Below are 13,096 nucleotides of genomic sequence, written 5' to 3'. Positions count from 1 at the left end.
TACATGAGAAACAACATTTCTACTTAAGAAAACTCTTCAACTCTTGATTGAATTTACTGAGATGGCTCATCTCAACAGGCAGCAAAGGACGTGTGATCTACTTGTTGTTCGTCTGAACAGATTTTGTGTCAAGTCATTTTTATTAAATGTTTTGATGTTATGTTAGCTGTTTGACATATACGTGTTATTCCGCAGTTTTATTTTATTTTTTGTAAAAAATGTAGACACTAATCATTAAATGTTACAATTAAACTAAATAACCTTGTTTTTTGTTTGTTTTTGTAAATATAGTAGAAGTTTGAAAGATTTCTGTGAAACAGTGACAGAGACAATCCCTGCACAATACTTATGATCAGCACGTTTTGGAGAAATCCCTGCACAAACAAGAGAGAAGGTATTGAGACCGTTGCAGACAGCAGGATGTGACTGTGGTGATCAATGTGCTTCAGCAACATTCGTGTTGCTCACAATAAATCAATTTATAAAGTAAAACATACAGAGAAAAGTCTGCGTGTTTGATGACATAACCACACAGATTTCCAGCTGTTTTTAAGGCTCTTTACAATCCACAGCAAAAATAATAATGAGAGAGATGGTGTTTTCTTTCGAGCATGTGTAATAAATAGAAGCGGTAGTATCAAATAAATAATTAAACAATTGCGGAGACCACCCCAAATGTCTCTGGCATGCGTCGAAGCAGCAGGTACCCATTACCTCGTTTAGTCGTAGTCACGTGACCTGGGTATTTAGCCCCGCACTTCGGAGGAGTGTTTTAATAAGATGGCAGTAATGCAACAGTTTTGGATACAAGCTGCCGTTAAACTCGACTGAAGAAGAAGAAGAGCGTTTTAATACGTCTGTATCGACTTTTGTTTTGGTTAGCACGCCCAGCTTTGCGGACCAACTTCTTTGTGGTCTGATGCTGCTGCGCCACCTCCACCCTTGTTACGCATGACACGTAGCACCAATCAGTGTTGAGACCCCGGATTGTTTGCCGCGCTTGGCTCACAGGTGAATTGATTACAGTGTTTCTTAGATAAGGTGCGACTATTTGCGGTTCCTGTCAATGGACTGCGCTTTTGATTTGGTGGGTCCCATATTACAGACAGTGTATTAGTAGAGCATGTACTGAAGAGGCTTAGGGCCACCAGGGGAAAAAAAAATATGTGACTGGTTCTGCAACCCAATTTGTCTCCTTGTTAAATGTTGAGTGTCCGTCCAGTTCACGTGGTCTATTGCCGAGCCTGGTATTTTTATTTTCTGTACAAGTTTTCGTAATCTGCAGTTTATCGGTGGCATCTGCTAGTTCGTAACTCCCACAGTATATAAATTGTACAGTAATGATGAATCGGAAACGCTAAGATTTTAAACCTCCGCTTTTTCAGAGAAAACGAGAAGTGTTCTTCACGTGGGTTTCATCCAAATGGCAGAGAAGTGGCAGCCGCAGTGTGGCGTCGAGTTGGAGCCGAATCAGTTTTACTGCTCGGTATGTCTGGACCTGCTCAAAGATCCTGTCACCATCCAGTGTGGACACACTTACTGCAGAAGCTGTATCGAGGGATGCTGGGACCAGGAAAAGGAGAAGGGAACGTACAGCTGTCCTCAGTGTAGGGAGGCCTTCAGCCCAAGGCCTGTCCTCGGGAGGAACAACATGCTGGCTGAGGTGATGCATCCACGGTGCTGCTTTTGAAAATAAATAAAAATAAATAAAATGACAATAAAACGTAGCAAGTTAACTAAAGTTCAGATACTCGGAGCTCAGAGAAATACTTAATGAGAAATATTTTTCTTTTTCTAAATTATTCTTTCTGATATTATCATTATCCAATTTCTAGTTTGTTTTCATTTACAACATTTATAAACAGATTTTCATTAATGGTGTGGTGGTTTGCTTGGTTTGATTCTAGTCTGAGACACATCCCTTTGGGTTGAGTCAGGAAGGGCAGCTGGTATAAGTGAGTACAGTGAACTCATTGTTATGTTTAAGAAACCGTTTGAGATGATTTGAGCTTTGAGATGGTGTGTTAGCCTGCTGGAAGTAGCCATCAGTAGATGACATGCTGCGGTCATAAAAGGATGGACATGGTAGGCAACAATACTTTGGTAGACTGTGGTGTTTGGACTGGGGGAGGCAAAGTGTGCTAGAGGATATCGCCTCTACAGCATTCTAACACAAACCGGAACTGATGCAAAGCAGGATGGATCCATGCTCTTATATTGTTCATGCCAAAGTTGCAGGAGAAATGTGTTCTTCAGAACCAGCGACAATCTTCTTCAGTAGTCTAATTTTGGTGAGCGTGTGTGAATTCTGGCCTGAGTTGTGTTCTTTGCTGTGGAAGTGGCTGTTGCAGATCATCTGCTCAGTTTGAAGTTCAGCAGGTGATCTTGACCATGTCTACATGCCTAAACGCAGCGAGTTGCTGCCATGTGTTTAGTTGATTAGATATTTGTGTTGAAACAAGCAGATGAACAGATGCACCTCATAAAGTGTCCAGTAATCATAATTTTATATTTTCTTTGGCATGTCATTAGATTTTCTTGTGGGTGTTTGCATTGTCTGCTCTTGTTACCCCTAAAATACTTAAATGAATTATATTATCATCATAGCACATGCTTTCTAAATGATAGTCCATCCATCCATCTTCATCCGCTTTGTCCGGGGCCGGGTCGCGGGGGCAGCAGCCTAAGCAAAGACAGCACTATCTAAATGATAGTGCTGTCTTAAAATAAATAACACATTTTTCTATAGTTTCGATTCTGTTTGTCGTGCAAAACCTTTGACCGCTTTTATTTGATCACTGTAGGTTGTAGAGAAGCTGAAGAGGACAGTAACCCAACAGGCCCGTCCAGCTTCTTCTCTTGCTCCTGCAGGACCAACAGACATTGCCTGTGATTTCTGTTGTGGGACCAAAAGAAACAAAGCCAGCATGTCTTGCCTGACCTGCTTGGCATCGTACTGTCCTGCTCATCTTGAGCCTCACCACAGTTTTCCTGTGCTGAAGCTTCACCAGCTGGTGTCTGCTACAGTGCCACTTAAGGAAAAAATATGTGCGAAGCACAACAAGCTGATGGAGGTTTACTGTAAGACTGATCGAAGGTGTATCTGCTATTTGTGCACCTTGGACGATCACAGGCGCCACTCAACAGTGTCAGCTGCAGCAGAAAGAGCTGCGGAGCAGGTAGAGACAAAAAGCCAATGTAAATCTGGAGAGTGGTTGAATTTGACTCCTGTGACTGAAATATTCACAATGACACATTGGTGGTTGCTTCTTACAGGTAAAACTTGGTGAGATCCAGAGTGCAGTCAAGCGGAGATTCCAGGAAAGACAAGAGGAGCTGAATGAGCTGGTCCAAGCTGTGAAGGACTTCGAGGTGTGGAAATAAGACTGGAAAACATGTTTCTGCTCTGACCACAGCAGTGTCTTTTGTACAGGTTCTGACATCTGGCAGTGAGAGCTGATAACATGACTGTCTGTAATTGCAACACGTATTCCTGCATTTTGGTGTACACCTGCTACGTTTGTTTTGAATTTATTTTATGTTCATATGTTTTTGCCAGGAACAAAGTGAATCTAGAAAACTTTCTATGTTGTGCATCTATTGTAAATTGAACCTTCTTTATACATTATATATAAACAGATTTGGTGTCAGACTGCTGTGAAGTCCAATGACAGGCTCTTTGACAAGCTGATCTCCTCCATCCAAAAACGACGTGCTTTAATGAAGGAGTTGATTGAAGCTCGGAGGAAAACTGCAATAGCTGAGGCAGAAGATCTGCAGATGCAGCTGAAGGAGGAGATAGCCAAGCTGAGGAGAAGAGATGCTGATGTGGAGCAGGTTTCTCACACAGCTGACCATATTCATTTCATTCAGGTAAAAGTTGTGTTCTAGACCAACCAGTCTTTCTTTTTATAATTTTCACCTCGTACACATTTTATTATTTCAATTCAGAATCAATCAAGCATCTATAGCTGCAAGACACAAGTATTAGTAAAATGTGCTAGAGAATATTACACCCATGTTTCCATATTTTGGCTATATTATCTGTGAAACCAGCTGCCTGATTTGGACTTTGGGAATATTGTGCGCCTTTATATACGGAAAGATAAACATGTCAGGTTCCTATCTGCAACATGGCAGTTTCTGCAGGCCTCCAAATCTGTTAATTTGCAGAGCCATAGTACAGGAGACTCCCCCACCCCAGATTTGAAGGACCTAGATCAAGTAGTTTTCAGTTAAAACTCCCGGAGCACAATGCTAGAAAGACTTCTAAAAACACTCTCACCTTGGCAGCAGGGACATGAAACTTCCCATTAGGAAGTGTCTTTCCCCTGGAATTTTGTTTTAATGAATTGAGACAGAATGTTCCATGTAACATGCAGTTAATATGCTTTTTCTGTTCTGACTTGTCATTTTTCCTCTAGATCTTCCAGTCTCTCTCAATCTCATGTGAATCGCCAGACCTGCCAAGAGGCACTGTTATTCGTCCTAAACGTTCAATGGAAGCGGTGACTGACTATGTGTCTGACCTGGCAGATGACATGAAAAACCTTCAGCAGACCACATGGCCTGAGATCTCTGCCACAGGTGCGCATATATATGTAAAGGTGCCTGAAGGAAATATTAAATAGTTGAATACAGTTCCTCTGTTTTCTATTTTTATATATATTTCTTTTCCCTGTTAGTGTCTGTTACAGATGTTGTGCTGCCACCTGTGCCAAAGACCAGGGGAGAGTTATTGCGCTGTAAGTAAAACTGTTAAGGCAGATCATTATATAAATGAAGTAATCACTTAATAAATACTAGAAGGCTGATGATATTCCTGGTTTGCTTGTCTATCAGATCACTGTCCTCTAACACTGGATCCCAACTCGGTCAACAAATGCTTTGTCATTTCACAAGAATCTAAACGAGTGACGAGTGGCTGCTATGAGCGTTTTCATTTATCTCACTCGGACAGGTTTGGAGGTGTGAAGCAGGTGCTGTGCAGAGAGGGTTTAACAGGGCGGTGCTATTGGGAGGTCAGTTGGAGTGGTGGCGCCTGGTCAGTGGCAGTGTCTTACAAAAACATCAGCCGGACATCATTCGACTCAGAATTTGGGAAGAATGACAAGTCCTGGAGTTTGGAGTGCTCTGCAAACGGATATACTTTCAGACATGACTCAGTAACCAAGGCGGTGTCAGGTCCTCGTACCTCTCAGATTGGCGTGTACCTGGATTACAGGTCAGGTACTCTGTCGTTTTACAGCATCTCTGACATCATGACTCTGCTTCACAAAGTGTGCACAGTATTCACTCAGCCTCTCTATCCTGGCCTTGGGCTGAAGGAAGGAAGCTCTGGCTGTTATGCAGAAGTGAAGTTGTGATGCCAACTTTTTCACCTCTACCATGTTGACTAATGTCTTTCAAGACCTAAAATAAGCAGTGAAGAAACCTGTGAGCACATTGAACTTGACACTTATTTGCTGAATGACTCGCACTGTTTGGCTGTTGAAAGGTGACCCAGGTGCTCCACTGTGACATAGGACATTGAAATTGTAAGATTTTTCACTCTAATCTATTCTTAACAGGTGTTTGTTTTTTTTGTTTTTTGTTTGTTTTTTTTAAATTGAGTTTAAATGGACTTTTTCACTTGCATGTACTTCATTGTTTTCTTTCCATTTTACTTCTTTAATTTCTGGGGGGGGGGAATAAAGTTGACAACATACTGCGCACAGGGCTTATTGTACTAATGATGAATGGGTTCAGATGAAGTCAGCTTTGCAGTCAGCTATAGCTACATTGATGCTGTATTGAACTATGACCAAAGTCTAGAAGATGGGAAAGCAGGATAAAGGTTAGTGTGGCTTTTGTGACACTTTTGCAAAGGTACTGCACTCATTTCTCAAAGGTTTGCCAAATTAATGGTCCTGTATTTTTAATTTAACTGTTTTTAGACTGCTTTCATAGGATTCCTTTCCTGTTTATCTGAGGTTGTGCTAAAAATAAATCAATAAATAAAAATGATTGCCAATATTTAAACTGTTGTGAATGACTTGTTTGTCCATGATCTGTCAAATGTGTCTCTCATTAATGATATCCAGTCTTTTTGAGCCAAAGTATGTTCCTATCACAAGTTAGAAGCTGCAGTTTTGACAAAGTGACTTCATATACTCCCAAGTAAAGTGTCATGTTATATTAAAAATGTCTTCTTCAAAAGAGATCTGGTCTCGAGGCTGTCAGTAAGTGTAAAAAGCAGTTAGATATTTTAAGAGTCCAAAAAGAACTGTATTGGTTACCATGTAGGTGCAAACAGTCATTGCAAGATACTTTCAAAGCAGGTCACTTCTTTTATGCAACGCCTGTTGTTAATCCTCTTGACTAGTCGGTCAAAATAAGCAAAGATATAAGTCATAAAAAAATCACACGTCACTTTTCAGCAATGTATAATCTTCTACTGACAAAGGCAGGAGTACGCCTAGTACATGAGTACAAAGACATGTCCCAAGGCTAGATTTGAATTGAACTCAAAGTCACATGTATTGAAAATATAGTTGTTGTTTTTTTTTTATAAAGCGAGACCATTATTGTTTTTCAAACATGTTGACATCTGCAGTGTAATCTATTTTGACATGTGCCATGTTATTATGTAAAACCTGCCACGTTTACCTCTGTCCGTGTCTTTTTAGTAGCCTGCTGTTAGTCTAATATTGGTAATGGCTCTTGTGAACAATCAGTATTCCAAAGTGTTCATAAGCAAAATCACTAATTACAGAGGCGGGGGCATTTATTTAAAAAAAAAAAAAAACAAGACTTGGAAGAGAAACTCGTTTTAAGATGTTTACTGTGAGCTTTCTAACGTCTTGTAGACTGAGTTACTAAAAAGGAGTTATCACTGTTGTAAATTCATCATTGGGCGTGCGCTGTTGTTTGGTCATGTGACGCACAAACACGATTGTCGGAGGAAGCCATGCAGGATCATCACTCCTTTACTCCGATCCGAGAGTGCTGAGCTCTTACAAATCGCTGCTTATGTTTGGTTCGGTTACAGCGGGATGATGGCTGATCTTTACCAGCACCCGGTTTTCTTTGAGTGCGAGAGTCTTAAAAAAGAACATCTGACGAGATTACAAAATTATTTCCGTAATCGTCGCAAATCAGGCGGAGGAGATTGCGGACAACTGACGAGAGTGGACGCAAACGTCTACAGCGTGGTTTTCCAAAATAAAAAAGGTAAGTTTATCATGCCTTTTAACATATCTAAATATTCTATATTTATTATTAAAATATATATTTTATATATATATATAATAAATAGATTTATTTATGCACGAAATATCTTATTTATTATTATTATCATTTCTAACAGAAAGGTTTCAGCTGTTTAAGAAATATTACATTTTCACCGTTGAAGTACAGCTGTGGGTGGGAGTAGTGAGAAAGGAAACGTAAACCAAACGTTAGTCTGGAAACCGAAACTTGTTACGCAACGTTAAGTTTCGTTTTCGGTGATCAGCAGCTGCCTCAATGCTGAGTTCAGGGAATTTGGGAAACTCTGATTTCCCACCGTCACATTTGAGCTCTTTCCTCTGTGAGTGGGCTGTTTAGAGGGAGAGAGCTACTATGAGATGACGATATTATTGCAAATACAGTTTTTTTTTTTTATTGAATTTGCTGTTTGAATGTGTTTTAGTAGATAAAGTGAAATGAGTTGCAAAGGCTATAAAGCAGAAGTTAGCAATATATTGTGTTGGACATACTTCATATGTTCTGACTTGGTAGCTTGTGAAGCTTGCACACAAGAATTTCACTCACATGTGCTGTACCAGTGCACCAGTAATGTGGTGTGACAACAAATTTGATTTGATTTTGATTTGACCACTGAATTATAGTTTCTACCAAACTGGCAGTGGGTGAAAAGAGGAGGAAAAAAGAACAAAAAAGGGCAAAGAAAACAAAAAGAAAGAGTTAAAGTTATATAATAAATTCAGTCTGTAATTTGAGATATCTGTCAACAGATCAGCAGAGAGTCCTTCAGAGATCAAAGCATGTTTTGGAGATTGAAGATTGTCGTTTGGTGTTCACTGTCCGAGAAAGTCTGCAAAATTCTACCTCCTCTCACTTCATGACCCCCACTTCCAATCCAGCAGAGGTAAATTTCATGTTTTTGTTTATCTAGATTTTTAATAGTTTTATGCATCCATATGAAATGAACATTGTCCATTTTATTATAATATTAATGTAAGCAGGGGTTTGCTACAAATTGATAGCTGTTCTCATTTGCATGTCTTCCCAATCACAGACTCCTGAGCACATTCCTGCCTCATCTCTTCTACCAAGCGATGACGGGTATGAACTACATGTTAATAATTATCTTAGTTACCTATATGTCCACATGCTCAGCAAGAACTTGAGAACATGCTTGCCTGTTTAGCCTGCTCTGCTGATCTTTACTGTGAGGAGGGGAGAGTTTTAGTCAGGAGGCGAGCTCAACCTGGTGCTGCAGATCAAGTTAGTGATTGGAAAGCTGAGGTAGACGCTTTCTTTGGTGGCTACTTTTGCCATTATGAGTTAAACCCTTACAAGGTTGAAGCTTTGGTTCAGTCCAGCAGCTCTCCTCAGACTGTGAGGTGAAAGTGTACACAGATGAGTCTGGGAAGAGTCTGAAGTAACTCTTGCTGCTGTGAAGGACTTTGGTAGTGTTAGAGGTTAAAGTCTGAGCCAAGTCATCCTGTTTGATAACAGAGTGGAGGCGGTGAGGGCCATACAGGAACCATGTGACAGGCTTCTTCAAGGGATAGATGCACCTGATGAAGATACAGCAAGAGGAGCCACTGCCAGAGCTCCTGGAGGCAGAGTCCTCATGGAGGTTATTCAGGGATCGATCGAGAGCCAACAGGTGAGAAATGTTGCTGTAATTAAGATAAATCACAACTCACAATAAAACACATTTTCTAAACCCACCAAATCTCCTGCTCTTGTCCTAGGTGGATGCTTTGGTGTCTCCTATGGTTGGCCATAATCCTCACTCTACCCGTGTTGGAAATGCTTTATTTGCAGTAGCTGGACGCCAGCTGACCACAAGGTTTATAAAGGAAGCAGAAGATGAAACAATGCCTGGTGACTCAGTACTGCTGGAGGGCTTACCTGGACTTCAATGTAATGCAGTCTTCTTCCTCAATCTTGTTCGTTGGGACGGTGACCCAGACGGCGTGCCAGTCCAGGTGAGATAGTAAAGGAGGGATTTTATTATACTGCCTGTTTGTGAGGACACTTTTAATGGAGTCATTTGCCATAATCCAGTACTTTTACCTACTATAGGTTCTTCGAATGGGCATCAGAAAGATCCTATCTTCCTGTGAGACAAAAGGATTCACATCTGTCTCTCTTCCCGTCATTGGTGCTGGGATTGCTCTGAAATTTCCTGACAGTGAAGTGAAGAGGGTGTTAACAGAGGAAATGCACATATTTGAACAGGAGCGAACAGGCATCACACCATTCCTGATCCGCATCGTCATTCACTTTGATGACGCGGAGACACTCAAGGTAATGGAAATATTTTTTTCCCTAAAAATCAACTACTGACAAATGCTGAGAGTTAAAGAATGCCACCATTCCTTATCTTAAACTCAGAATATAATAATCAAATATCTCACAATTGGAAAAGCTCATTTTCCTATATCAGTCGCCAGGAACAGTCTCATCTGACCCCACTATTTGGTTTATCCTTCATATTTTATTTTTCAAAGCAGCAAGGCTTCAGGAGGCTTCACAAACCTGATTTGACTTTAACTTGGAAACATACTGTATACACAATCATTAACCAATCAGCATACTGTATACACAATCATTAACCAATCAGCTATTGTTTCCTCTGCAATATATACAGTATATACAGGAATCATTACTAATGCTGGAAATTTGTTGTCTTTGCAGACATTTGGCTCTGTCCAAAATAAACAATTCACTGAAGATGTTCAAAATAAAGACCAAGATCAAGGTAGGTGTAGAAAATATCCACAGATAAGAATCCAGACAGTGCTTTTTAGACATAAATAATAATTTGATTCTTTTTGTTAAAAAAAATCTTTTAAAAAAGAGACCATAATAAAACATCAACAGGAAATTACAACATCTGATGTGGAATATAAAAAACATTCAGTTGGAAAAGTTTAAATCTTACCTGTCCAACTGAAGCTTTTCTGTCAGATCAGGGAATATCACCCTCATAAACCTCACTTTCTTGTGGGGTCCCCCAGGGGTCCATTCTTGGCCCAGCCCTTTTTTTGAATTTACATGCTCCCTATGGGCTCAACCTAAAAACAAACAAACAAAAAAAAAAAAACATGGCATCACATTTGACTGTTATGTAGACAAAAAAACTTTACCTGCCACTGAAACATAAATCAGTGAGTCCTCCAAAGGTTCTACTAGATTGTTTGGAGGATGTTAACGCATGGATGGCTTTAAACTTTCTTAATTAAAAGGAACAGAAAAGAGAGGTTATTGTGTTTGCTCCCTGTCACCACTACGACTTTGGCTCTTGATTAAAAAAACCCTTTGCGAGGAACTTAGGAGTGATTTTTGACTATCTATCTGTTTATCAATCTAACGCTTGATAAAACAGATCAATGCTGTAATCAAAACTATTTTTTTTCATCTCCAGCTATTTAAAAAAGTGAAGCCATTTTTCCATTTCAGAGACTTTTGTAATAGTCTTTATTCAGGATTCAGTCTGTAATTAGTTAGCCGAGTGCAGCTGGTCCAAAACGCTACAACACAGTTACTAACTGGCACGCACTGTACTTTTATTTGCCTTATTTCTTCCTGAAATCTTCTAAATTAATGTTTTTTTTTCTTAAATTGCATCACATCTTCCTACTTTTATATCTTTTGATTGTTTTAAATTTGCAGCACTTCGGTCTCAGTTGTTGTTTTTACATGTGCTATATAAAGAAGTTTGACTTTGACTGTTGATTCTGTTTCAAACCTGAAACCCTGACCAAAAAGTATTTCAAAGGCAGCAAAAGTAAGAAACAAATGTACTTAACAGAGTGACTGTTCTCCTCTAGAGTCAACAACGATGAGGTTGGTCCTGCTGGGAAAAACTGGATCTGGGAAAAGTGATTTGGGTAACAACATTCTTGGAGAGGAGCTCTTTGCCACCTACCATTCTCCAAACTCTGGGACAATGAAATGCCAAGCAGAAACCAAAACAGTCAGTGGAAGAAGCATCACTCTGATCGACACCCCTGGTTTCTTTGACACAGGAAGGTCTGAGGAAGATCTGAAGCCTGAGATAATGAGCTGTATGACAGAGTGTGCTCCTGGGCCTCATGCTTTTCTCATTGTGCTTCAAGTGGGCAAATTCACAGAGCACGAGCAGGCTGTCATCACTAAGATAGTTCAGTATTTCTCAGAAGAAGCTCTAAAATATGCTGTAGTTGTTTTCACTCACGGTGATCAGCTCAAGAAAAAGATGAAAATTGAAGATTTTGTCAGTCAGAACAGAAATCTGAGTGATCTGGTGTCAAAGTGTGATGGTCGGTGTCACGTCTTTGATAACAAACACTGGAACAACAACCAGCCAAACAACTACAGGAGCAACCAGTTCCAGGTGGAGGAGTTGCTGAAAACAATAGAAAAAGTGGTGGTGGAAAAAAACGGAGGTTACTACACAAATAAAATGCTGCAACATGTGGAGACGGCAATACAGAAACAGGTAGAGCACATTAGACACTCAATGCCAGATAAAACCCCAGAAGAGATCAGAAACCAGGCTAAATCTGATGTGTTTAAGAGGTTTCTGATCCAAATGGCAGGGATTGCAACAGGAGCTTTGCTCGGTGCTTTTTTTGGTGTTGTAACATTGGCTGAATTTGCTATCAAAGCTGTGAAGAACCCACAACTGATGAATGTCACAAAAAAGCTTTCCACATTAGCACGAGTGCCAGCTGCACACGAACCAAAAGCACTAGTAGTTGCTGGAGCAGTAGGCTTGACAGCAGCTGTAGGAGTAGGAGGAGTAATGGGAGGTGTCATTGGAAATGAAGCCGCTAAGGATGCAGAGTCACTTTCAGAAGCTGTACAGAAAACATATAAGGCTGTAGAAGAAAAAGGAAAATCTCTCACTCACTTAATGTAAGGGTTTCATAATAATCAGATATTTATGTGAACATTTGATTATTTTATTACCTCTTGATGTTGGTACATTATATATAATGTTTAAATATTTAGAAGGCGGTAGAGAAAATTTGGAGTCCAGTCCGTTAGACAGGAGGGTTTTGTTGTTTAGCCACTTTAGCACTTAACACTTTTTTTGCCTGACTGCCATTTGGTGGTGGGAACATATTCTTTGGTGTGTTTATGAGAGATTTATGTTCAATAGGTTTGTGGTCCTTAAAAAGTAAAACGATGAGCTTAAAATATTCTCACCAAGTCTGTCAGTATGCTTGTTTTGCTTGTGAGGTTGTTGCTTGATCTCCCTGGTGCCTCATTATTTTGTCTTGTCCATATAAAGGACAAGACTGTTTATGACCATGAAACACAGACTTAAAAAACTCCAACAACCACTGAAGAAATTAGGTTTTGTTTCTGTTTTTTTCTGATATTGTCAAATCTCTAGTTTTACTTAATTGTAAACGATCTGATATTGATAGAACTACTTGAAATGTGTATGATATATTGGTGATATGATTGACAGATCAAAGATGATGTATTAAGCAATAAAAGCACTAATTTCTGACAAGATTTCCCATTGCCCATTTGTTTTGTTTTGAGATTTTTTCCCTCCACATCATAGTTTTGTTCTTGTTGTACTGCACTTGCATGTTGTGATTAACATGAGACACTGAGGAAGAAAAGGTGTGAAGAAAGGACATTTAGAGGGGCTACAAAACTGCCAGAGTGTTGCCAACAAAGTGCAACAACTATGTTTCCCCGCCTGAAATTTTGCCTGTGCAAAAACATGAACTTTTGTCATTGTGAATCTTTGAGTTGAGTGTATCATTACCAGCATGCACAGTAATTGGTCATATGGCCCTTTTTTCAATTTTCAGTTCAATCTTTAGTGTTATTTACATAGTCCCAAATCACAACAGTCTTCTCAAAGTTCTTT

General features: G+C 39.7%; 2 protein-coding genes across 2 annotated transcripts; both read left to right on the top strand.

Moving 5' to 3' along the window:
- Nucleotides 1-1,387: 1,387 nt before the first annotated feature.
- Nucleotides 1,388-5,366, top strand: LOC146636136 (tripartite motif-containing protein 16-like). Its single transcript, XM_085349466.1, has 7 exons — nucleotides 1,388-1,663; nucleotides 2,805-3,179; nucleotides 3,277-3,372; nucleotides 3,640-3,873; nucleotides 4,425-4,587; nucleotides 4,686-4,745; nucleotides 4,843-5,366. The coding sequence occupies exons 1-7, from the start codon at nucleotides 1,424-1,426 to the stop codon at nucleotides 5,364-5,366; spliced, it is 1,692 nt and encodes a 563-aa protein (XP_085205592.1). The 5' UTR covers nucleotides 1,388-1,423.
- A 1,596-nt stretch (nucleotides 5,367-6,962) lies between these two features.
- Nucleotides 6,963-12,330, top strand: LOC146636135 (uncharacterized). The gene is made up of 8 exons (XM_085349464.1): nucleotides 6,963-7,212; nucleotides 7,998-8,131; nucleotides 8,282-8,328; nucleotides 8,725-8,878; nucleotides 8,967-9,203; nucleotides 9,301-9,525; nucleotides 9,916-9,979; nucleotides 11,052-12,330. Exons 1-8 carry the CDS (start codon nucleotides 7,035-7,037, stop codon nucleotides 12,122-12,124), a joined length of 2,112 nt encoding a protein of 703 aa, XP_085205590.1. The 5' UTR covers nucleotides 6,963-7,034; the 3' UTR covers nucleotides 12,125-12,330.
- The last annotated feature ends 766 nt before the right edge of the window (nucleotides 12,331-13,096 follow it).

This window comes from Diplotaxodon limnothrissa, linkage group LG3 (assembly GCF_057381915.1).
Source record: "Diplotaxodon limnothrissa isolate DT_005_m linkage group LG3, D_limnothrissa_male_GT1.1, whole genome shotgun sequence".
Taxonomy (NCBI): domain Eukaryota; kingdom Metazoa; phylum Chordata; class Actinopteri; order Cichliformes; family Cichlidae; genus Diplotaxodon; species Diplotaxodon limnothrissa.
The sequence above is the reverse complement of the archived record's forward strand: the minus strand, read 5'-3'. Positions and strand labels throughout refer to the sequence as shown.

Coding starts and splice junctions, on each gene's coding strand:
- LOC146636136 (XM_085349466.1), top strand. CDS start 1,424: ATGGCAGAGAAGTGGCAGCCGCAGTGTGGCGTCGAGTTGGAGCCGAAT. Junction 1,664..2,804: donor GGAACAACATGCTGGCTGAG/GTGATGCATCCA, acceptor TGATCACTGTAG/GTTGTAGAGAAGCTGAAGAG. Junction 3,373..3,639: donor AAGCTGTGAAGGACTTCGAG/GTGTGGAAATAA, acceptor ATATATAAACAG/ATTTGGTGTCAGACTGCTGT.
- LOC146636135 (XM_085349464.1), top strand. CDS start 7,035: ATGATGGCTGATCTTTACCAGCACCCGGTTTTCTTTGAGTGCGAGAGT. Junction 8,132..8,281: donor CCACTTCCAATCCAGCAGAG/GTAAATTTCATG, acceptor TCCCAATCACAG/ACTCCTGAGCACATTCCTGC. Junction 9,526..9,915: donor ATGACGCGGAGACACTCAAG/GTAATGGAAATA, acceptor TTGTCTTTGCAG/ACATTTGGCTCTGTCCAAAA.